Raw genomic sequence first — 24694 nt, forward strand, 5'->3', positions numbered from 1 at the left:
AACAATTACGATTAGAGATGCTTGTTGCCTGTTGGAGGATATTTTAAACTGATTTAGGGGCGATAATTTAAAATGGTTGTAGGCGAATTTGTTGCTGCGGACTTTCTTTTTGCCTCCTCAATTTGAAGTTTTTTTTTTTTAAATTGACGTGAACGCTAGAATATTTCAATTAAAAGTCAAATATTAACAGGTAAAATTAGAGAGGAATAAAAGGCAAATCAAATGAAGGATAGGTTATTTAAACGGTTACATTTAATTTAGCTTAAATTTGCAATTTTTGAAAAAATTACAGGTACGGACTTTCTTTTTGCCGGCACCATATATATATATATTTATAAATATACATAAATATATTTATATAACTATACATAAACACACACACACATATATATATATATATATATATATATATATATATATATATATATATTATAGAGGAAATTAGACCTGGAGTCTGAAAAGCAGATTTTATTTTAATGTATTAACATATATATTAACACTTTTAAAAGAACAGTGCCCATAGTACTGTAGATATATAATAAGCTCAATACGTATATGCGTTACAGGGAAGGGTTGTCCCCTTCCCACGTAAATAAGAATATTAGATAAGTGAAACTGAGATTAGGATAAGCCTAGGATCGAACCCTGTAAGCAAAGTTAAGAAATTGAATGTTAGAAATTACGTATATTGTTAAATTCTATTAGAAATCTGAAGATTAAATATGTCAGTAAAAGAATGAACAATGCACATTAAATTATATCGTTTAAAATAGATTAGATTAGAATTGAGGATTCTTTTGTTTGTCAAAAGTGTGTTTGGACAACCTTATGTAAAACCGCGTGAAATCGGTCACGTTTGAAAAACACGCTTCTGACGTCATAGACAAAGGAAGATTCTCAATATATGATCTAAGAGTTTGTTAGTCAAGAGAGTTGAGTTGAGGAGTCAGTCAGAGAGTTGACATAGTCAGAGGAGAGTCCCCTTAGAGGCGAAGGGTAGAAGATTAACCATGTAGATCCAAGTTTTAATTCCTGACGTCATCGACCGGCCGATCAGATGAATAAAGAATCCATCATTATGTTGTAATTGTTGTCTTGTGTCATCCTTCATCACGAACGAAAGGTAATTGTGTTTATCATCTTATAATGAAAATTGTGTAACCCTTCAAAGATTATGTATCTCCTCCTCTGTTTTAAGAACTGTGCATCATATCACCCTCTCCTCTAATATGTGTTAAAATAACTGTAATATAAATGAATTCTCTCCTTCATCATCACAATCGTTATGTCTGTATTATATATGTGCTTCAATATGAACGCCTCATAATCTCTTTAAATGTGAAACCCCTGCTACACAACATATGTATCCAAGAGCTATATTAATATTGAGTAAAAAAAATAATTGTGAATTATCGATCAGTTACAAAAGGAAAAACAAACAAACTCAACTTTAGTGTACGATCCTTTCGGAAACGATGTTCCTTTTAATTAAAATTAACAATAATTATTGATACATATATTTGTATATATATTTATATCTATATCTATATATCTATAAAAACAGAGATGTGTATGCCACAGACGATTTCTGATTGGTTAATCCAATAATCACATCTCCTAAAAAACTATGGTTCGTAGGCTCTTAACTTTACCATAAAATATTATGGCTTTATTTATTGTCCATCTTGGAAGGGTTTAATTTTTTCCTAACTTGCGATTTACAAATTACAAAAATACGAAACTTACAATCTAACAATCGAACCACCGACATCACGGCCGCCATTATGAAACTAAACTAAAAAAAAAAAAAACGCGCGTTCACTCGTGGTCTTTTCATTTCGGGTTTGGGTACTTGTGCAGTTTTCCATTGACATTAAAAAATGGAAATATTTTTTTTTTTAATATATTGTACGTACTCGTCATGGGATACAGTTTTCTTACAGAAAAAAATCACGTAATTTCATCAAGTAGTTATTTTTTTATAGCGAAAAAAGAAAAAAATCAACGCTACAAGCAAGTCATTATTAATTCAGCCATCTTGATTTTTAACCAAACAGAAAGTTCAAGTAGGGGGATTTCCCTTTTTTTTTTTGATAGCGAGGCCAAATTTCGCGAATTTGGCCTTTTTTTAAAGCAGTTTGGCTTTCGAAATTTCTGTTTGGCCTTTTTCTTCACCGATGAAATAAAAAAAAAGCAAATAAAAACAACGCAATAAAACTTTTAAAAATACGGCACACTTTTGTTGTTCTTGTTTGTTTTTTTTTTGTAATTTTCCTTATTTTTTTATTTTTTCAAGATAATACTATTACATGGACACTATTATGCCAAATACCCCCCCCCCAAAAAAATGCACAAAAATTCGAGATAATTTAGCGAATTGTCCGGACTATTGCGAGAGAACCATCCATTAGTTTTTCCTGAAATTTTGCCACAAATTGTATTTCAATACATAGATGTGCATAGTAACAACATTTTTGTGCCGAAAATTCCCGTTGCGTCCCCAGATTTCATCGGTGAAGAAAAAGGCCAAACAGAAATTTTGAAGGCCAAACTGCTTTAAAAAAAGGCCAAATTCGCGAAATTTGGCCTCGTTATAAAAAAAGGGAAATCCCCCTACTTGAACTTTTTGTTTGGTTAAGAATCAAGATGGCTGAATTAATAATTACTCACTTATAAGACTATCAATACACACAAAAAAATATAGATTTATTTTTGGGTAAAGTTCCCCCGGGTTTTCCTTTCACTTGAGTAAATAATGGTCTTTTGTTATATATATGGCGTACTATTATCCTTATATATATGATGTTTATGTTTATATATATATATATATATATATATATATATATATATATATATATATATATAAGTGATAGTGTCTGTGTGTGTCTGTGCGTCTGTGTGCATTTCCCTACGCTAAAACTCTGTCAATTTTAAGCCTAGAGATTCGAAATTGGATATACAGGGTACTGAGATTTGGGAAAATCGATGTGATAGGTTTTCGACAGAAATTTGGCGATTAAGTGGTCAATATTCAATGATTTGACCTTTGAGAACTCTACCAAACTCCTCCTACAATTTTGGGTCTAAACACGTGATATTTTAGATATAGATTCCTTGGACATGGATCTAACTTATTAACTTAACTTGATCCCTAAACAATAAATGTTAAGAGGTCATAATAGGGGTCAAAGTTTAAAAAAATTGACCGTTTTTTTTCTCAGCATTAACCTCAAAACACCTGGGCAACGCCGGGCACCGATTGCTAGTATATATATATATATATATTTATATATGTATTCACATATACATTTATTTATATATACATTTATTTATATATATATATACACACACATATATTTAGATACATATATACTTTTTAGAGACATATATTTATATACATATATATATATATATATATATTCATATGCATACATTTATATATATGTATATTATATACATACATTTATATATATATATATATTTGTATACATACATTTATATATATATGTATATTTATATACATACATTTATATATATATATATGTACATTTATGTAAATAAATTTATATATATATGTATATTTATATACATACATTATATATATATGTATCTTTATATACATAAAAATTATATATATATATACACATATATATACATACATAAATTTATATATATAAATATATATATATATATATAAATTTATATAGTGGTTTTTGTTTTGATTTTTTAAACGATATTAATGTTTATGTCTCCGCCTCGGAAACCGGTGTTTTTCTTAGAAAGTCGACCAATTTTATTTGGACGTATTATTTATTTATTATTTTTAAAAACAGTAATCTACGGACACGCGTGTTTCGGAGCCCTACTCCTCTTTAGCGTAGCTTGACTTATGGTAGGATTCGAACCTTGGACCTCATGTATTTCAGTCCATCGCCCTAATCCACTGCGCTATGTTGCCATAGACAATTTACTGCTTCGTTTTTATCGTTCATCTCTTTAAGTGGTCTTTGTTTTGATTATTTAAACGATATTAATGTTTATGTTTCCGCCTCGGAAACCGGTGTTTTTCTTAGAATGTCGCCCAATTTTATTTGGACATATTATTTATTTATTTTTAAAAACAGTAATCTACGGACACGCGTGTTTTGGAGCCCTTAAATTATATATATTTATTTATATATTATATATATATATATATATATATATATATATGAAGGATAAGGATATAAAATCAATTCTTTAAGGAGAGACTTATCGGGATAATACAAAACTCCCCAAAATTGTATTGGAGCTGATTTAGAAGTAAACCTGAAAGTAAAATGAATTTATAAAAAGCTATATATTAATATATGCCATAGCATAAAGAGTTCCAATTTACACAGCACACCTAAACAAATGTGCATCCTGTTGAATAAATCTATATATATTATATATAGTTTTTATATACATTAATTTTCCTTTCTTGTTTTATATATATATATATGTTTCATATATATATATATATATATATATATATATATATATATATATATATATATATATATATATATATACATGTATTAACCTGTAAGAAGAAAATATAACTTGTTGAAATGAAATATATTTTAGTTTTCTTGTGTATTTTTTACCCGTTTATTTAATGACGGAAATATTCTCTATGGTAAATATATGAAATAAACACGTAAATAGCAAAGTATTTATCAAATTGTTGCGTGTCACTGAACGCACAAGAGTGTAATTCAACAAAGTATAACCAATCCGTACATCATCTTTAGAGTTATTTACTAATTCCAACAAAATATTACATTATTTCGTTAACGATGTCGATGAAATGTTGTGCTTATTTTCAGATCAATATTACTTGGGATGTTACAGAGATGAATCACATCGAAAATTACCGAAATCGATGGGACAGATTGGCAGCGTGAAAGAATGCGTTAAGAAATGCAAAAATGCTGGCTATTCATATGCTGGATTACAGGTTGGTATATTCAAGTATTATAGAAAGTTCGTCAAAAATGATATTTATTATAATGATATATGTTAGCCATAATAAAGCAAGGCTAAAACGAAAACGATAACATTAGCTTACTTGCCATACATATTTTATACGGTACATTTGTATGTATTTCTATCTTTATAGTATTCAACCCAGTGTTCTTGTGGCAATAAATATAAAATATCTGCTCAAGTAACTAACTGTGATATGATGTGTAAAAATGGCGTCGATATTTGTGGAGGAGTTTGGGCCAACTCGATTTACTCTACTGGTAAGTAAAACGCAATTAACCTATTAAATACTATTATTCTTATTGCAGTTTTGATACTATCAGATATGTACAAGTTGTATATAAAATATCAATAACGCGTAAATTTTAAAATATTATTTGTTATCTATAAGTTCCAAAAGAATATTTTGATATAGAAGTTTTAAAAGACATTTTGTATAATGCGGCCTATATAAAATAGTTTGTCTTTGAAGTGATTAGATGCAATTAAAAGTTGAATAATCTTGTATTCATACTAAAGTAACCTTCATATTTTGACTGTTTTTATAAAATAGAAAATTTGATTTCAAGTCTATGTGAATTCTCGAACACTATCAAACTTCTTAATATATATGTCCGTTTGGAAAAGACATAAGTCATTTTGTCTCTCATATTTTCGTGTTGCTTTTAAGTTAGCCGTAAGTAAGGATGTTCTTATTTGAATTACAAGTTAATTCGAGGCTGGGGTTCGAATTATACGTTTGGCCGATCAGTCACATCCACACCGTTGACTCTGCAAAAATAAAACGAGGAAACATGCAAATAATTTATTATTTAACTAGCATTTCATTATTGAGATGAGTATTATTTATTAATTTTATTTATTGCGGACAATAATCCTCATATGTTCTTAGTCGTTTCACGACGTTTCGGCCAACTACCACTTTGGTCTTCGTCAGGTGGAAACCGCGACGGGATAGGAACTCTGAATCTCCTGACTGCGCCCACTACAATTACTGCCTTCCGTAGTTGTCGTCTCACCACGTTTTGGCCAAGCAAGTCTCTGGCCGGCTTTGGGTAGGATTGAAGCCGCTACCTTCAGACAATTCTCACTTGGAACCGTAGAGATTCAACGTCTCTATCAACTGCGCCACGGGCCTCGGAGTCGGCCAGAGGCTTACTTTGCCAAAACGTGGTGAGACGATAACAACTACGGAAGGCAGTAATTGCAGTGGATGCAGTCAGGAGATTCAAAGTTCCTATCCGTCGCGGTTAGATCCTGACGAAGATCAGACGAATTGTTGGCCGAACCGTCGGGAAACAACTAAGAAAAGAGTAGGATAATTATCAGCAATAAAAAAATTATGCAAATAATTAAACGTTTTAATTATGAAATAATTATCTGGTTAGAATTGGAAATAAAAATTATTCTTAGGGATATGTTAAGAAATGCCCATTGCTAATCATCTCTCAGTAGTCCTTTCATATATATATATATATATATATATATATATATATATATATATATATATATATATATATATATATATATATATATGTGTGTGTAATTTTTGGTTCATTCGTTTTGAGTTGAAACATAAAACTCAAAGAACCTTACCAAAACCAAATTGGCAGCACACGTTTTTGTTTTATTTCATTTATTTATTTTTTATTTGTTTGTTTTTTTTGTTTGTATTTTTTTTCAAACAGTTGTTTCTATATAAGAAAATATGAATTTATTTAAACTATAAATTCTTAGGTGAAAATACAGTATTTTTTTTTTCGAAGAAAATTCACCGTACATATGCATTTTGGTAACGTGCTGAAATATCATTTTTATTTTTATTTGTTTTTTTTTTTCAGCCATTGTTACCATCAAGAAGAGAGGGTATTTTGTAACTATTCTGTGCTTTCAACGAACAATTTATTATTTAAAAAAAACACAATTTATTATTTAAAATTTATTATTACAAAAAATATATATCGTGGAATTATATATAAAAAGATATTGTGAAAGTTGCATTTAACTTGAAAAAAAAACATAAAAAAAACAACGCGATTAAGATTCGGTTGTTTTGTTTTTGCCTTTTATTACCGTAAGAAAACTTTTTTTAACAAAATTGAAAGTACACTTTGTTTTCTTTTCTTTACAGAAGTTTTTATATGCGAAAATATGAATGTTTTTTCTTTATTAAAGAAATTGTTAGGTGAAATACAGAAAAGTTTTCGGCAGATTTGACGTTTAGTTGTACAAATATATTCAAACCATTAAAAGGGATTCTAAAATGTGAACATCGGCATCGAACAAAAAGTTTTTTTATATGTTTTACAAACTTTAAATGGGTAAAATATAATCACATAATTATTGAAAATGTGATTATGTGATTAAAATTTAATTTCAATTAACCAAGTTGTTTAACAAATTTAAAAAATAATGCAAGATGAAATATTACAATGATTAAATATGTTTTATTTTATAATTTAACATTAAAAACATTGAACAATAAAAATAAAATTTTCGGTACTTATGTATTTTTTTGTTACTGTGCTGAAATAATAAGGTTATTTTGAAAGCCAGTCTTAAAATGGGGAGGATGTTTTGTAAGTATTCTGTGCTTACACCTTACAGTTAAAAAAGATATCTTGAAACTTTAATTTAACCTGAAAAAACTATTTAAAAATAGCGTGGTATCAAAAACGCATAAGCACCAAATTTTGGTTTGATTTTACAGTAGATATTGTTCTTGAACGTATACGTGGGCAGATGCTACCGTGCTATTTTTATAGTTCTTTTTTTCAGTTTAAATTCAAGTTTCACGATATCCCTTCTTTTTTTTTTAATTGTTAGGTGGAAGCATAGAATAGTTATAAAACACCCTCAGCTCCTCATTAAAAACGTTTTTCAAAATAATAACGTTATTATTTCAGCACGGTACCAAAAATACATAAGTACCCAAAATTTCATTTTTATTGGGCAATGTTTTTAATTTTAAATAAAATAAAATATTTAATCATTTTAAAACTTCATCTTGCATTATATTTTTTTTAATTTGTAAACAACATGGTTAATTTAAATTAAATTTTAATCACATGATCAAATTTTCAATAATTGCTTATATTTTACCCAGTTTGTAAAACATGTAAACAAACTTTTGCTTGATACCGGTGTCGACCTTAAAGAGTCCCTTTTAGTGATTACCTGGTTTGAGGATATTTGTACAACTAAACGGCAAATCTGCCTTCTGTGCTTTCAACTAACAATTTATTAAAAAACAAGAGGTAAATTTACGCATTAGGTCCACCTCCACAATTTTTAACATGGGTAGGTTGGGGGTGTTTATTCCGAAAGCCGTTCTTAACATAGGGGGAATGGTGGTATTTATTCCAAAAGCCGTTTTTAACATGGGAAGGTTAGGGGTGTTTATTCCGAAACCCGTTCTTAATATGGGGAGGTTAGGGGTGTTTATTCATGGCCACCAGTGAATTATAGTGCACAGTACAGGTTTTTATATCTCGAAAACTACTTGCTTCTGCAAATTTTTAATGAGATTTTCTTATTCAGCATAAACGAAAAAAAAAAATTGGGGAGGTGAACCTAAACTAAAAAAATACCCCCCCCCAAAAAAAAGATATCGTGAAATTTAAATTTAACTGGAAAAACTATTTTAAAATAACGCGGCACCAAAAATAAAACTAGACCGAAAAATACCCCCTTCGGTTTGTACTTGCACAAAGATTTGAAAAAGATGTCAACAAAAACAAATATATAACAAGTGTTTTCAAAGGTAAGATAAGTTACTTTTCTACCTAACTGGATAATTTTTTAGTGTTTTTATTTAATGTAAAATGTTTATTCGGCTCGAAAAACACAGCGTTTACCGCTATATTTGAAAATTATGAATGGCGGCAGACTGTTTAACACGTTAAGTATGGGAAAATGAGTCAAAACTAAAAAAAAACAAGTGTACAAAATACTGTTAAATAATCACCGAATATATGGCAGCCTATGTCAGGTAACATATATTGAGCGAGTTCCTAACAGTATTTTGTATTGTTTTTTAGTTTTAACTCTTTTCCAAAACTTAACGTGTTTAACACAGTCTGCCGCCATTTGTATTTTTCAAATATACTGATAAACACTGCATGTTTTCGAACCAATTAAACATTTTACATTTGATAAAAACACTCAAATCTTATCAAGGTAGGTAGAAAAGTAACTTATCTTAGCTTTGATAACATTTTTTTTTTTTTTACAAAGGCTTCACCACATTATCAAGGCCCAGAGGCCACTCAAGGATAAGGGTTAAAGAGTAGAAATTGGTCAATATAGTAATCATTAGTAATGAAAATTTGGTAAATTTAATAACTTATATGGAACGGCTCATCAAGAACTTATTTACTTTAGACTTGAACACAACCATATTGTAGTCAGCCGGAAAGTAGGAAAACGGAAGACAATTATTTGTTATATATTTATTTTTCGACAACTTTTTCGTATCTGTGTTTAGTAATACAAACGCTTTTTATTTAATGTAACGTTTAGTCGGCGAAAAACAGTGTTTATCGGTATATTTGAAAAATACGGACACTGTTGATTACGTTAAGTTTGGGAAAGTGATTAAAACTAAAAAAACTATACAAAATACTATCAGAAACCCACCGAATATGTCAGCCTATGTCACGGTAACATATATTTGGTGGGCTTCTGATACTGTTTTGTATAGTTTTTAACTTATTTTCTCAAACTTAACCTATTCAACAGAGTCCACGACCATTTGTCTTTTTCAAATACATCGATAAACACTGTGTTTTTCGAGCTGATTAAACATTTTACATTAAATAAAAACACTAACAAATCATCCAATTAGGTAGAAACGTACCTTACCTTCCATTTGCTTTCATTTATTTGTTTCTGGACAACTTTTTCGAATCTGTGTATTGTAACGCCCCCCCCCTAACCCAAATACTAATTAAAAACTCACATTTTTTAATACAAAAAACAAACAAAAAAAACTCGATTTAGCGTTTCAAAATTTTAGCAACGTTCGGCTTAATCCAAGCCATGTTGGATGGAAACTCCCGAGGATCCGGATCCAATTCTGCAAGAGTACCATTTTTTTTTACATTTTCGCCTTTATCAGTTTATTCAATACAAATCTAAATCATTATCAATTTAAAACCATCATAGCAAAGTATCAATTTCAAATGAAAGAGATACTGTCTTTCTTGATATGTTTTGGATTTTCTAAAACTATGTGACAGCTAAGAAATGGGTGAGTACGAAGAGAACTAAAACGAAATCCTATATATAATCATTTGATTGCAGAGATTCCCCTCTGGACCAAAATACCGTAGGTTTGCACCAACACATGCACATTTATTAAGTCTAGCTTATTAGCCATTATCTTATGTAACTTTAGAATAACATTATATACACATTTAGGTGTTACATTAAATTCTTACGTTATTTCCGAAGAGCGTCACGATCACTATCTCACCATGTTTAAAAAAAGTAGTTCCTATTATAGTCTCTACTTATTCTGTGCTCCCACCGCTCCCACTGGACATCGACAACATCAATACATATTCTTACACTGCTGGGTTTTCGCCGCTTGTAACTGTTTTTTCGACACATACACACACCATAGCCTTTACATTTTCTTATTTCCCCATAATAATTTATCCTTTCCGAAATCCGGCACCGCTGATTGGCTGCGACGTAAACATTCTAATATTCGCATCTTCCACCATTAAACGAACAGTTCGACACTTACAAACATGTCGCCATTTATTTACATATCCATTTGTTTCTATTCTGTTTTATTTACCGTTTTTATCTTTGCATTTCCGTACTATTATTCTATATCATTGCTTTTGCTATTATATTTATTCATCCATGGAAATTTAAGACCAAATGTATACAAAGCTACGTAAAACTGATTCTTCCTTCACTCACTCCCGTCATACTCGCTTCTCCTCTCCCTCATTATCTCCCACTCTCTCCCTAATCGTTTATCAACGAACGGCTCGACACTTATAAACATGCCGCCATTTACTTACATATGCAATCGTTTCTCTCTTAAAATATTTTTTACCTAAATTATCGACTTTACATTTGCATTTCGGGACTTTACCTTATTCTGAGTCATTGCTTTTGCCATTATTCAACCGCGGATAATCTAGACTATACGTATACAATGCTACGTAAAAATGCTTATTCGTTCACTCACTCCCGTCATTACTCACTTCCCTCTCTTTTTCACTCTCTCCCATTCTGTCACTATTCGTAGACAAACAAACGTTCACTGCCAATTTCTGTTAAATAAACAAAAATTCTTTTCGTTAAAATACACTGCACTTTAAACTAAAAATTTGGTGAATAAATTATTACTACATGATGTTTATGTACTTATGTTACCGCGCTATTGTGTAACATAGTCATTTTAACTTAAATTCACTTTTACATATCTCTTTTATTAAATTGTTAGATGAAAGTAGACTATAATTACAAAAAAAAAACACTACTCATGTTCATAATGCTTTCTAAATAATGACGTTGTTTGTATTATTCATCAGACTACTGTTCTTATCTTGAGTGTGATTTTCACAACGTTTCGTCGATATAACCTCCGACCTTCTTCAGGTGTATCTTGTCGAACTCGGGAAATTGGACAGAATTTCAAGCGGAACCCTTTATTTACTTCACGAGAGTATTGTGCTCTTGTTCCGTCAGCCATGACTGGATAGAGGTCCTAAGTTACTCGCAAATGACGTCGTTATTTCAGCATAAGTTCATAATTACCAAAATTATTAATGTTTTATTGAAAAAATTGCTTTTGCTTATTAAAAAAAAGTTGATGTTTTTACGACAGTACCTACCATGCTATAAACATCGCCGACATCCACATATTAAAAACGTCTCTCAGAATAAACACTCCTAACCTCCCATTTTTCGGCTTTTGGGGGCGTTTACTCCGAAAGCCCTTCTTAACATGGGGAAATTGAGATGTTTTTATTTTAAGGACCTCCATATCGTTGTGTAAAACGTCAGCGTTTTACACAATAACGACTATCAAGAAAAAGTGATTATTTTTTTAACATAATATTATTGATTTTATGTCCAATTTTATTTACAACTTTACGGTAAGTGAAATAAAAAGCGGGATTATATACCTATTTTTTAAATTATTTCAGCCTTAAAATAACTGGAAATTTTTATGGACCTATATTTATATTATTTAGTTTTCGTAACATGAAATGTAGGGGGAGGTAGAACACCTAAAAACATTTCACTCTAATATATTTGACGAAACCTACTTTTCTAATATAAGTTTATTTAATAATGAACATTTGTATCGAATATTTCAGAAAAATAGAACTATTATTTGATTTTTGCTACATTTTTAAAACATGGGTTTACGGCTTCACAAGAATTACAACACAGGAACGTTGTTTTAAAGTGTCAATAATGTAAACACGATTTACGTATCACATTTTCATTATTTTTGTGTGCTGTAAAAAATTAAAAAATATTAGCAGTTTATTTGAAGATTCTTCTTTTTAATAGTAACAAAGTTAGGATGATAATATTCAAGTTAATTACAGTTGCATCGTGTTACATATAGGGATTTACGCTCGGTATGAAAATATTCGCTAAAAAATACCAAATATTTGACGACAGTAAACATCCTACATTAACGTAGTGTAAACACCCTCAACATTCCCATGCTAGGAACGGCTTGCGGAATTAACACCCCTACCTCCCATGTTAAGAACGGCGTTCGAGGTTGGGAGTGTTTTTCTGCAAACCATTCTTAACATGGGGAGGTTGAAGGTGTTTATACCACGCTAGGTTGTATCGTAAAAAATACCAAAAATTCTTTCGTAACTCCTCGTGCAACACCGAGAAACGAGTCTTACTAGTAACAAAATAAAACAATATGCAGTGATTTAAGTTTTATACTAACAATGTTTTTCATCAAATAATAAAGTTAGTAACGTGTATATTTATTAATATATTATTTGTTATGCATAACTTTTATAGTATATTACCTATTTATCATGGGTATAATTATTCCTAAAATTCAAATAGAAAACTTGTATGAGGTAAGCTATGACTTGTATAAAACTTGATGCAATCTTATCAAATAGGTTGATTGAATGAAAGAAATTCTATTAAATACCCCCACGTTCATAAAACTTAAAAAACAAATTTCATGAGGATATAGTAAAGAAAAACCTTACGCTATAAATCCTTAAACAATATCAGAGTTGAATAAATGCGTGCAAATAGAGAGATAGTTTTGTACTCAATTGTATAGTTTCGAGTCGTTAGCAGTGCCTGGATCAAATGAAAGTACATTGTGAGAATCTGGGGTGATATATTACCTATTAATGCCAAATGCTTTCCCTTAATTTATTACCGGCATCTATTAAAAGTTATAATTGTATCTCTATATGTATTTATTTTTCATTTTTTACAGCAGGTCTGAAAGAACTTGAAGGTAAATATACCAATTGAGTTTTCTGTTATAATGCGATATAATACAGGGTAAGTCCCTAATGTGTTGAAATTGAATTAAGCAAAAGCCTATGTGATGATTAAATATAAGTTATTGCTGTTATCGAGAGAATTTACTTCTAATGAAACAGTTTCGTAAATTAGTCCGAATGTAATTTACTTTACCTACTAATTTGTGATTTGGTTTGATGAATAATTTTATATTAAAATTTTTTTTAAGTCAATTTACTTTACCGTAAATAATGATTGAATAAAATAATACGAAGTAACAATTCTGATTCTAAACAGAAACTAAGTATATAACAGTAGCAGAAGCGAGTAAACGTTGAATACTTCCGGTTATGTATTTACTTCCTGTTTAAAATTATTTGATTAATCACAAAACAAATTGGTTTAGAACTTCTGTTAAATATTACACTTTCGTTTTGTTTAATGCAAAAAAACGCGTAGTTAAAGCAAAATAAATTGGTTTGGACAATTTCTCAATAACATTTCTTTACAATAATTTTGTATTAGTAATGATAATTATACTAGTAAATTTTTAAATTACTTTGTATAGAGTGTGAGTATGAGAACAGAAAACGTTTATCGATTTCAAATTAAAATACACGAATGATGGGTTTTGGAAAATATAATAAATGAACCATTCATTATCATTTAATAATAATATATTCTAAAGGTAGTGATAGAAATATTCCAATAGATGTTGACATTCAATCTCGACTCGCCTGTTAAAAGAGGAAGTTTTGATAGTCAGAGTTTTAGACTTTTCGATGAGTACTTACGTGCGAATGAGTAGAGTCAGCGAGAGTTGCGAAGGGAAGGAGTAGACGGAAGTTTATCCTTTCAATTCGCTCGTCACTCTACACTTTAGGTAAAAATTACAATTACAATTACATCCTAACATGTTGGATACTAGGGCATCAACAACTGGAGTGAGTTTTCGACAGTTTCAAACATTTTAATAAGCTCAAAAACAGTTTCTAAAATATAATCGAGAGAGTTTTATCCGGTTTATAAAAAATCTTGGTGAAAAATTAATTTAACTATTTGTAATTTAAAACTTACCATAAATTTATATAAATCGATATAATTATCCTTCGCAGATCAATACTATATCGGATGCTTCAAAGACGACAGGAGTCGCAAATTACCCAAATACGTTGGATCTCCTAACAGTGTAATGGACTGTATAAAGAAATGTAGGGAATCAGGATATCCCTATGCTGGGGCACAGGTAGGTATCTACTAATATATATATATGTTTTAAATAAAATACTAGGCGGAAGTTTGTCGAGAGCTCTTTCGGCTATCATCTCGTCAGGAGTAAATCGATAGCAACCTAAATAATATTGTAACGAAAATAAAGAGTTCTATTGGGGAACTTATTAAATGTGCCAAACGTACGGGGACATTAATTAAATTTATTTACGTTTAAAAACGATTAAAAATATTGGCACAACGACAGAGAAAAAAAGAAGCGGGAGAAAAAATTCAAAGTTCCCCAAAGAGAAACAATGCGTTTGATGTTTCTTTTTGCCGGCACAAAGAAGGTTGACGCACCGCGATAGAGACGGCCCCCAAAATCTTTAAATGGTTTTTGGAGTCCGCTCTATGTAGCACCTCGAACCAATCTATTTTATATCTATCGGCACAGCACGGGTTATCAACCAAATGCTGGCCAATAGCAGAGTCCAAGGCTGCAGAAGGAGGGAGACCACCAAACCCCATCCTCCCTTGTCTGATCTTCGATGGAACATGCTGGTTTATACGAGTCAAAAGGTGCAAGGATGTTCGCTCAACATAACCAGCATCGCACTGGTATCTAAACTGATATACAATATTACTATTTTGGATGTAAGGCATTGTTTCTCTTTGGGGAACTTTGAATTTTTTCTCTCGCTTTTTTTTTTCTATGTCGTTGTGCTAATACTTTTAATCGTTTTTAAACGTAAATAAATTTAATTAATGTCCCCGTACGTTTGGCAACTTTAATAAGTTCCCCAATAGAACTCTTTATTTTCGTTACAATATTATTTAGATTGCTATCGATTTACTCCTGACGAGATGATAGCCGAAAGAGCTCTCGAGAAACTTCCGCCTCGTATTTTATTTAAAACTATATACAAATTCTGTACCTCTAAACATATATATATATATATATATATATATATATATATATATATATATATATATATATATATACTAGCAATTCAGCACGGCGTTGCCCGTGTGTTTGGATGTGTGTGCTGAGCAAAAGAAAAAAGTCGTAGCAGGAAGGCTGGCTCGAACCCGTACCGCGAAGGAAGAAAATAACGGAGAAACAACCTGAAGTCTTTGCTGTTACGACGACCACCAAACCGAAAGTGACGTAGATTTCAATTAAGACTAGACAATCGAAAGGAGAGGATGATTTTTAAAATATCGGCGAAAAAAACGATCCCCCTGTAAAAAAGTGTCCAGTGTAAGGTGCAGATATTAATGCTTTTAGCCAATTTTTCGATATTTGTCGTCTGAAAGGTCGAACTTCAAAACGATACTGATCTTGTAAAAATCTGTAGCCTGCCTCGAAAGTTTTAGGCAGACATGCAAACATACATACATACATGTATTTATATATTGGTAACTAAACATTTTTGACTCAAACCGATCTCTGAATACCCTTTATATAAAATTACAAAAGTTTAGACCAGAAATTGTCTGAGTAATTTGGTAGAGACCGAAGAGGCCAAATTTCTTTTAACTTTGACCCCTTTTATGACCCCTTAACATTTATTGTTTGGGGCTCAATCAAGTTATTAAGTTAGATCCATGTCCAAGGAACCTATATCTAAAATTTCAAGTGTTTAAACCTAAAATTGTCGGAGGAGTTTGGTAGACTTCACAAAGGTCAAATCGTTGAACTTTGACCCCTTAACAGCCACATTTTTGACCGAAAACGGATTACAAAGATTTTCCCAAATTTCAGTACCCTGTATATCAAATTTCAGGTCTGTAGACTTAAAATTGGCAGAGTTATTTCGTAGGTAAATGTACACAGACACACAGACAGATTCTCAGACGCGATCACTTTTAAAGAAAATCTAGCAGTTCAGTCCGACGTTGCCCGGGTGTTTGGAGGTGTATGTTGAGCAAAAAAAAAAAAAAAAAGCAGTCATTTTTTTTAACTTTGACCCCTATTATGACCCTTAACATTTATTGGTTGGGACTCAAATTAAGTTATTAAGTTAGATCCATGTCCAAGGAACCTATATCTATAATTACAAGTGTTTAGACCCAAAATTATCGGAGGAGTTTGGTAGACTTCTCAAAGGTCAAATCGTTGAACTTTGACCCCTTAACAGCCAAATTTCTGGCTGAATACCGATGACAAAGATTTTTCCAAATCTTAGTACGCTGTATATCAAATTTCGAGTCTGTAGACTTAAAATTGACAGAGTTATTGCGTAGGAAAATGTACACAGACACACACCCAGACATGTTCACTTTTATATATATAATATACTTATATATATATATATACACAATACACTATGGAAACTAATACACTTAAAGAATTTTGGAATATATCTTAAAATATACGCGGAATAACATCAGCATATTATATTTTGTAAATGTTAACATTAAGATAGTCAATATGGACATAGAAATTTTACTAATTTAGTTCATTAACAGATCATTATATATATACTTAGAAACCAGGTGAATAATATATGTTCAGTTTTGTAAATCTTAAGACTTGTGAGGCCCTGCTGCACAATTTCTTTTTTTACTAAACTAATAAACAGCTAATTATTGGATATATCTTCGAACAAATTCATAATGATATGGACCGCTGCTGAGTTTTGTAATATACCTACCTATAATTCTTTTTAAATTTAATAAGTTTTGAACCAATAATTTTAAAACCAACAAATGCATTTTCTTAGCAACCCAATAAAATATAATTTTTAATACTTCCCCACCTCGTACGTGCACCCGTTCGTACCCCAACTGACCATAACAATGAAGTAAGTTTCATATAATAGTTTCATAAACGTAATTTCTGTAAATAAGATTTTGAATTACATTCTGTTATGCATTTTATAGAGATTGGTGAGCGGTCATATAAACGTCACTAAAATATATGTACATATAAAATTCGAAAGTATTTAACTTATTATAGAATTATAAGATGTAAACTGTGTATATTGTTCTTCTTTAACAATTAAAATTATTAGCGCTTCATGTACAAACTCTAGTAGATATTATATATTAAATAGGTTTTAATGCGTAATTAAAGCGAACCACTTTGTTTCGACTATTATAACAATTTCCATCTTTATCTTCAACATATATTAGATATATATATAATTCTTAGAATTATAATATTGATATAATTGTTTTCCTTTGAAATCTAAATCGGCATTATCATCAATATTAATTTGAAATGCGTTTTCTCTGCTCGTGCGAAAATAGACACATTCAATCATGTCGTATGAAGTAAACCGTTTCCCAGATATCTATTTAATCTGAATTAATTTCTATAATTCAAAAATAGAGTATTTACAACAGGGACCGTTGCAAGATTGCGTACATCCTAATTGAATGTGTTTCTGTGAGACGAACACTTAACTGCCATTCATGTGATTGAGTGATAAAATAGAAACGGGTGGGGTTACATATGGCAGTCACTACTCAAGTTCGAATCTCATGTATTGCTAAAACTGTATTTAAATTGGCTTTAAAAATATTAGGAAGAATATAAAAAAAATACACAAATATGTTTTAAATATGTGACATTTTTCTGTTTTTAATAAAAATATAGAATAAAGACTAAGGCACATTTGTTCAATGCTAATGATTTTTGCCTTGAATCATCCTTTCTAATGTTTTATCAAAGAAAAACAATGCGTTCATGCATCCAATGTAGTCCACTTACTTACTCTTGAAAACATTAAATAGCGTATTTTTCCAAGAATATCTTTGTCATTAACCATAAAGCGGTAGTAAAGATAAAAAATTGACGTACACAGAAAGTGTGCTAACAAAGCCCAATAAGCAAGTATATTCTAGTTGTATTATTATTATCATTATTATTATTATTATTATTATTATTATTATTATTATTATTATTATTATTACTACTATCATTGCCATTATTATGATCATTATTCTTATTCTTCTTCTTATTATTATTATTATCATTATCATTAATGTTATTATTATTATCATCATTATTATTTAAAGAGCTACACTATCTTGTTAAGAAAATAGATTTTCATATTTAAATATATGATTTTTTAAAGTGCTGAATTTCTGTATTTCAAAAATCTTAAAAAGCTGAATGTTAATTTTATTAACTATTTCATCAAGGAGATTGATGTTCCCGTGGTTCTCAATATGATCTATCTCCTCGTGCGACAAACTGCAATATGAAGTGTTCAAACAGTGTGGACATTTTCGTCGGATTTTTGTCGTTCTAAGTTGTAACTTACCCTCTCTTGCAAATAATAAGATAACTAATTTTGTTAATTTTGTTAGAAGCTAGGAAACATTGATAGTTTGCATATTCCAGAGTGGTTTTAACTAGTCATCATCATCATCATCATCATCATCATCATCATCATCATCATCTCTGTTGAGTCTTCTTATATATGATTTTTTTTCCCCAAGTAATGATGTTATTCCAGGGATAAATATTAAAAGATTAAATGCTAATTTTGTTAATTATTTTAGCATGGAGATCAGTGTTTCTGTGGTTCTCAATATGACCTGTCTCCTCGAGCGACCAACTGCCATATGAAGTGTGCAAACAAAGTGGACATTTGTGGTGGATTCTGGGCCAACTCAGTTTACAGCACTGGTTTGTTTATATTACGATTTTGAATTTTGGGGATGAGAATTAGTTATTCATATTATTTGAATTTATCGGACTACTGTTCTTATCTTAAGTGTTATTTCTACAAGTTTTCAGTTGATTAAACCTTTATCCTTCTTTAGGTGTATCTTGTAGAAATCGGGAATACTTCTGTAAAACTCAAGAATTGGACAGAATTTAGAAGGAACCTTTATTTACTTCACGGGGCTAGCATGCATTCGTTCCGTCAGCCATGACAGTATAGATGTTTTAAATAATTAGCAATTGTATTTTCAGGTCGGTCACACTACGAATTGAACCTTTAAGAGAAAATCACTTTTACAGTTGGTTTTTAAAGTGCTCTAACCACTGCGCTACTAATTGTTGCGAAACTTTGTGAAAATAATATAATACTCAAAATAATACTCAAAATAATACTCAATATAATACTCAATATAATACTCAAAATAATACTCAATATAATACTCAATATAATACTCAATATAATACTCATGATGAAAATAATACTCAAGATGAGAGTGATTAGTTTTTTACCAAACGTTTTTCGTTTATTTCATTGCAGAATAGACGAACTTCAATTCGATTATTGACGTCTGCTTTCACAAATTATGCGTTTGTTGTCGTGGATTCTTGGCCAACGTTTGTTGTTAGCATTCAACTATTTTTCATCAGTTTTCTTTGTGATTATTACTTTCATCATGGGAATAGAAATAACTAAAACTCACATGAATAACTATTTCTCTTTTAATTTCATCGTTGGATTTAATTACTATTAGTAACTCAACCCAACAGTAATATGTCTATTTCACTTGTTTATTTATTATGCCAATAAAACAATTATATCACTAAGCACACGTAACACCATTTTTACGTATGTTTCCTTTTTATTATATACATTTTTTGTTTGCCAGATCTATCTTTTAATTATGATTCTGTCACTCTGATATATATTTAATTGGTTTGTGCTCATAGTTTCTTTTGCGTTTTGTTGTTTTCTAAAGCTTTTTTTTACAAAGGACACAATTTCTCTTTCTATACTTTTCTTTTCTTTTTCAGTTGCTCCAAATGAAAATGAAGGTAAATATTTTAAACTTTTACGATTTATTATTATGTATTGATTGAAACCCACGGGATCTCAATCTATAAGCTTTTTTATCACTTTTATCTCCCTCTCTGTTTATTAACAACGAAGGTAACAATGAACCGAAAAATAAACATTGGTATAGTTCATTATAAACTGAAAGTTAATAAAAAATATAATATACTAGCCTATCCCTGACCCGTTTGGTCACTATATTATATTAGCTATGGAATTCATGTATGAGCGTGACACCTGTGACGTAAAGAAAATAGTTTTTTTTTTATATATAACAGAAACATTTCTATGAAAGTATATTAAAATAAAAAAATCACGGACGGATCACTCAAACATGAAAAAAACCCTCCCTATTCGTGTAAAGTTACCTATTTTTCTGAATAATGGCTAAAAAATCGAAAATTAAACATAATTTCCTTACAAATCGAACGCCGACCAAAAATGAACATAACCTTACCGATGAGCAATATAAGAATGAAAAACACATATTGGAATCCTTCAACCAAGTTATAGAAACTTAAAATCTAAAAAAGAAAATTAATAAAACGTGAAGCAAAAAAATATAAGCTAAATAAATAAAATAAAATAAAACTAATATTGAAACAGATTAGTGAATGTGTCAACAAATTAACCGTTCTCACACAACTATTTTGTATCTAGAAATGTAAACAAAAACAACAAGGAAGGAAGGAAAAGGGACGGATAGAGAATAGTAGTGGAAGTAGTAGTAGTAGTAGTAGTAGTCCTGGCTTTACTACAACGGTTTTTATGTTTGTCAACGGGTTAAATTGTTTAGTTATAAGAAAATAGCGGCAGTATAGTTGTAATAAAGAATAGTTGCAAAACACCCCCACTCTTCCCATGTTAAATAATAATTTCGAAATAATAACGTTAATATTTTAGTGCGCAGGTCAAAATCTGCAAAAGAAGCGATTTGTGTTTATTTGTTTACGTTGTTATGGGTTAATGTTTATGCGCGCATGCGCAACCGGATGTCGTAAACCGGGAAGTCAGTTATATCACTCGTTACAAGGCCATTTTAGTTTTATAATTATATAGATATTTGGTACCGATTTCGAATCTCGCTAGATTTAGCCATTCTAATGAAATACGCTTCAGTGAATAATTACATTTTAAACAATATATATGCCGTTCCCCATTTGGAAATACCAAATTGGTAAAAGGGAAAATTATTCCCAACTCGCATTTAGGTAAAAATGCACTTTCGTATAAATAATTGAATTCATTCAAAAAGTATCGCAAAACAAAAACACACACGCACACTATATATATAACTCACCATGCATGTGTGTTTGTCTACCCTCAATTTTTCAAGTGCATCTCCCCCCGAAACACAAGGTTGCATAGTTAAACGTGTCAAATAATTTAAATTTTTTGTGTGGCCTTTACATATAAAAGTCGGTGTAAATAGCTGCTAAACGGTCAAAAATTGGAAAAAAGGACTTGACTTAGAGTGATTTTGTACGCAGGTACAAATACACATTTATATGTTAAAGTCGTTTCATTTTTAACTTAATTCTTGACAATATTCAACAGTAACAACTAAGATTGAAACGCTAAATGTTTTAGTTTCGATTTTAGCTGATGGAACCCAAGTCATATTTTATTTTACTTTTTTTTAATCACTCTTATATATGTGACAGAATATAATAATGAATAGCGTATTGATAATAATAAATATGAAATCCGCATGCATCAAAATATAATATCTAAGCATAATTTATAACCGGCCACCGCCGGGCGACTTGCTAGTACATCTCTAAATATATAAATATCACATTCTTATTTGGGAATCTTTCTAAATATTTGAGTGCACTCTTGGGATCTTCTTTTTTCATTTTTTTACATGGAGGTCACCACTTATCAAGGCCCGGAAGCCACTCGGGGATTAGGGTTATTGCGTGTACAGTAATCACTGAGATAGTATCGTAGTAATCATTAGTATTGGATATTTGATAGAGTGTCTTAAACACTTTTATCTACCTCATGCCAGAATGTTCGAGCATTCCAGCTCCACCCGATAATAAATATGCTATAGTGGAACTTTTATCAAATTGCAAAGTCTGGTTATTTTCTATTAATTTACATTTGAAGAACTCGTTTTAAAAACTGGTTAAGAGTAATACATTTAGGATTATGTATTAAGTTTAGACTAGCTAAAGGTAATGCATACTGTAGAGAGAGAGAGAGAGAGAGAGAGAGAGAGAGAGAGAGAGAGAGAGAGAGAGAGAGAGAGAGAGAGAAGCCTCGTGTTTCTGAGTTCAGATAATAGTGCAGGTATAATTTGGTAAATGTTCATTTTCATGGGAGACTCTAAGTAGTTTTCCTCTAATATTACAAAGCTATTTGTGTGTTGCGTGTGTGTGATTTCGGGGTGTTAAATGTAAAAATAATTAAAGCATTTTTCTTTATCAAATTCTGATTTTGATAAAAATATATTTTGCATTGGTATGCGGGAGAAAATAATATACATGGGTTTGGCAACATCTCAAACTATTGAACTTATTATGATATATATATATATATATATATATATATATATATATATATATATATATATATATATATATATATATATATATATATATATATAGTCCTGGTCAAAATCATCAGACCACTTAAAAAAGTAAGCGTTTACGCATAATATCGAATTTTTAATCAAACAAATGGTTGAAATCATTGCCAAAAGGGAAAATATGATGGGGAAAAAAATGAAATCTGCTTCATACGAAACCTTAACCCTGATCTAATAATTCTATTTTAAAAACAAACATTTTCACCTGCTCAAAATGATAAGACCACTTTAATAAAATCGGCTAGTTTTATACGTTTTGATAGTTGTAACGTATGATATATATTAATTCTTCTATTTATAAGAAGAAAACATAAATCGTTGAAATGAAAGATGCCTTGTATATCTTATGTACTTCTATATGTTTATTAAATGACAGGACCATTTTTATGGGGTAAACAAGTGAATAAACATGTAAATAGTAAAGTATTTATTAAAGACTTGCATGTTAACAAACAAAAATGTTATTCAAGAACGTATAAACAATCGGCACATAAATTTTCTTCATCTTTAGAGTTATTTACTAATTCCAACAAAATATTACATTATTTCGTTAAGCATGTCGATGAAATATTGTACTTATTTTCAGATCAATATTACTTGGGATGTTACAGAGATGAATCACATCGAAAATTACCGAAATCGATGGGACAGATTGGCAGCGTGAAAGAATGCGTTAAGAAATGCAAAAATGCTGGCTATGCATATGCTGGATTACAGGTGGGTGTATTCACGTTTTATATGAATTTCATCAAAAATTACTTTATAATAATAATAATAATAATAATAATAATAATAATAATAATAATAATAATAATAATAAAGCACACCAGTAATAAGGACTGTAATAGTAGTAGTTCAATAAAAATATGATAGGTAATAGTGAAAAAATTGCAAAGTTAATGCCAACTACCATTTGCAAGATAACCGTTTTCGAAAAAACAAAACCTATCCAATCAAAATATATACACATTAAAACTCCAATGACTAAAACGTTATATGCAATAGCAGCATTATTATTTTAAATAGATCTATATATTAGGTTGGTGCAAAAATAATGTTTTTATATATATAGTTGAACGTCAAAAAATTATTTTTGCACCAACCTAATATAATGCTATTCTTGACTTACCTTTGTGACTGCAGTTCCAAGAGAAAAATTTATGAACACTTACCAAACAAAAAAGCAAATACAGTTTATCTGACATCCTGTTTCGTGAAAGTATTCACTTTTTTCTATGAGCAAAATACGACATATATTCCAATCAAAACGGCTCTTTCAAATATGGACTCAAACAAAGACTTTCATTATCTGTCCATCAAGTTCTTTCACTCTTCCACTATCATCACTTAAACCATTCTTAACCGATCTCATTATTTTCATAGCACCGCCCTTTCTCTGACGTAGACGAGACCATAATTTATATAAACGGTCTCAGTAAAACCGCTACAAAACCTTACAATATTACAACATCATTGTTAAATATATGTTTATTAAATTAAAATCTATTCACCATTATTATATTTTTCTGATTACAAAGCCATTCATCTATAAAAAATTCTAAATGATACTAATATTACATTTTATTATTCGATAAAATTTTCGCTCTTTAAAGAATTAGTCTTTCCAGAGCTA

At 30.2% G+C, this 24694-nt stretch overlaps 1 protein-coding gene across 1 annotated transcript in view; it reads left to right on the forward strand.

The window, feature by feature from the left end:
- Nucleotides 1-24225, forward strand: part of LOC145259645 (uncharacterized) — a 195932-nt gene extending 171707 nt beyond the window's left edge. The window contains exons 12-19 of the mRNA XM_080117302.1: nucleotides 4851-4981; nucleotides 6852-6876; nucleotides 13472-13492; nucleotides 14616-14746; nucleotides 19228-19354; nucleotides 20426-20446; nucleotides 23648-23778; nucleotides 24205-24225. Coding sequence (XP_079973428.1) covers nucleotides 4851-4981; nucleotides 6852-6876; nucleotides 13472-13492; nucleotides 14616-14746; nucleotides 19228-19354; nucleotides 20426-20446; nucleotides 23648-23778; nucleotides 24205-24225 — 608 coding nt within the window. The remainder of the gene's footprint in view (nucleotides 1-4850; nucleotides 4982-6851; nucleotides 6877-13471; nucleotides 13493-14615; nucleotides 14747-19227; nucleotides 19355-20425; nucleotides 20447-23647; nucleotides 23779-24204) is intronic.
- The last annotated feature ends 469 nt before the right edge of the window (nucleotides 24226-24694 follow it).

Source organism: Euprymna scolopes, chromosome 35 (genome assembly GCF_053919585.1).
Source record: "Euprymna scolopes isolate OS-2025 chromosome 35, ASM5391958v1, whole genome shotgun sequence".
In the NCBI taxonomy this organism is placed as follows: Eukaryota; Metazoa; Mollusca; class Cephalopoda; order Sepiida; family Sepiolidae; genus Euprymna; species Euprymna scolopes.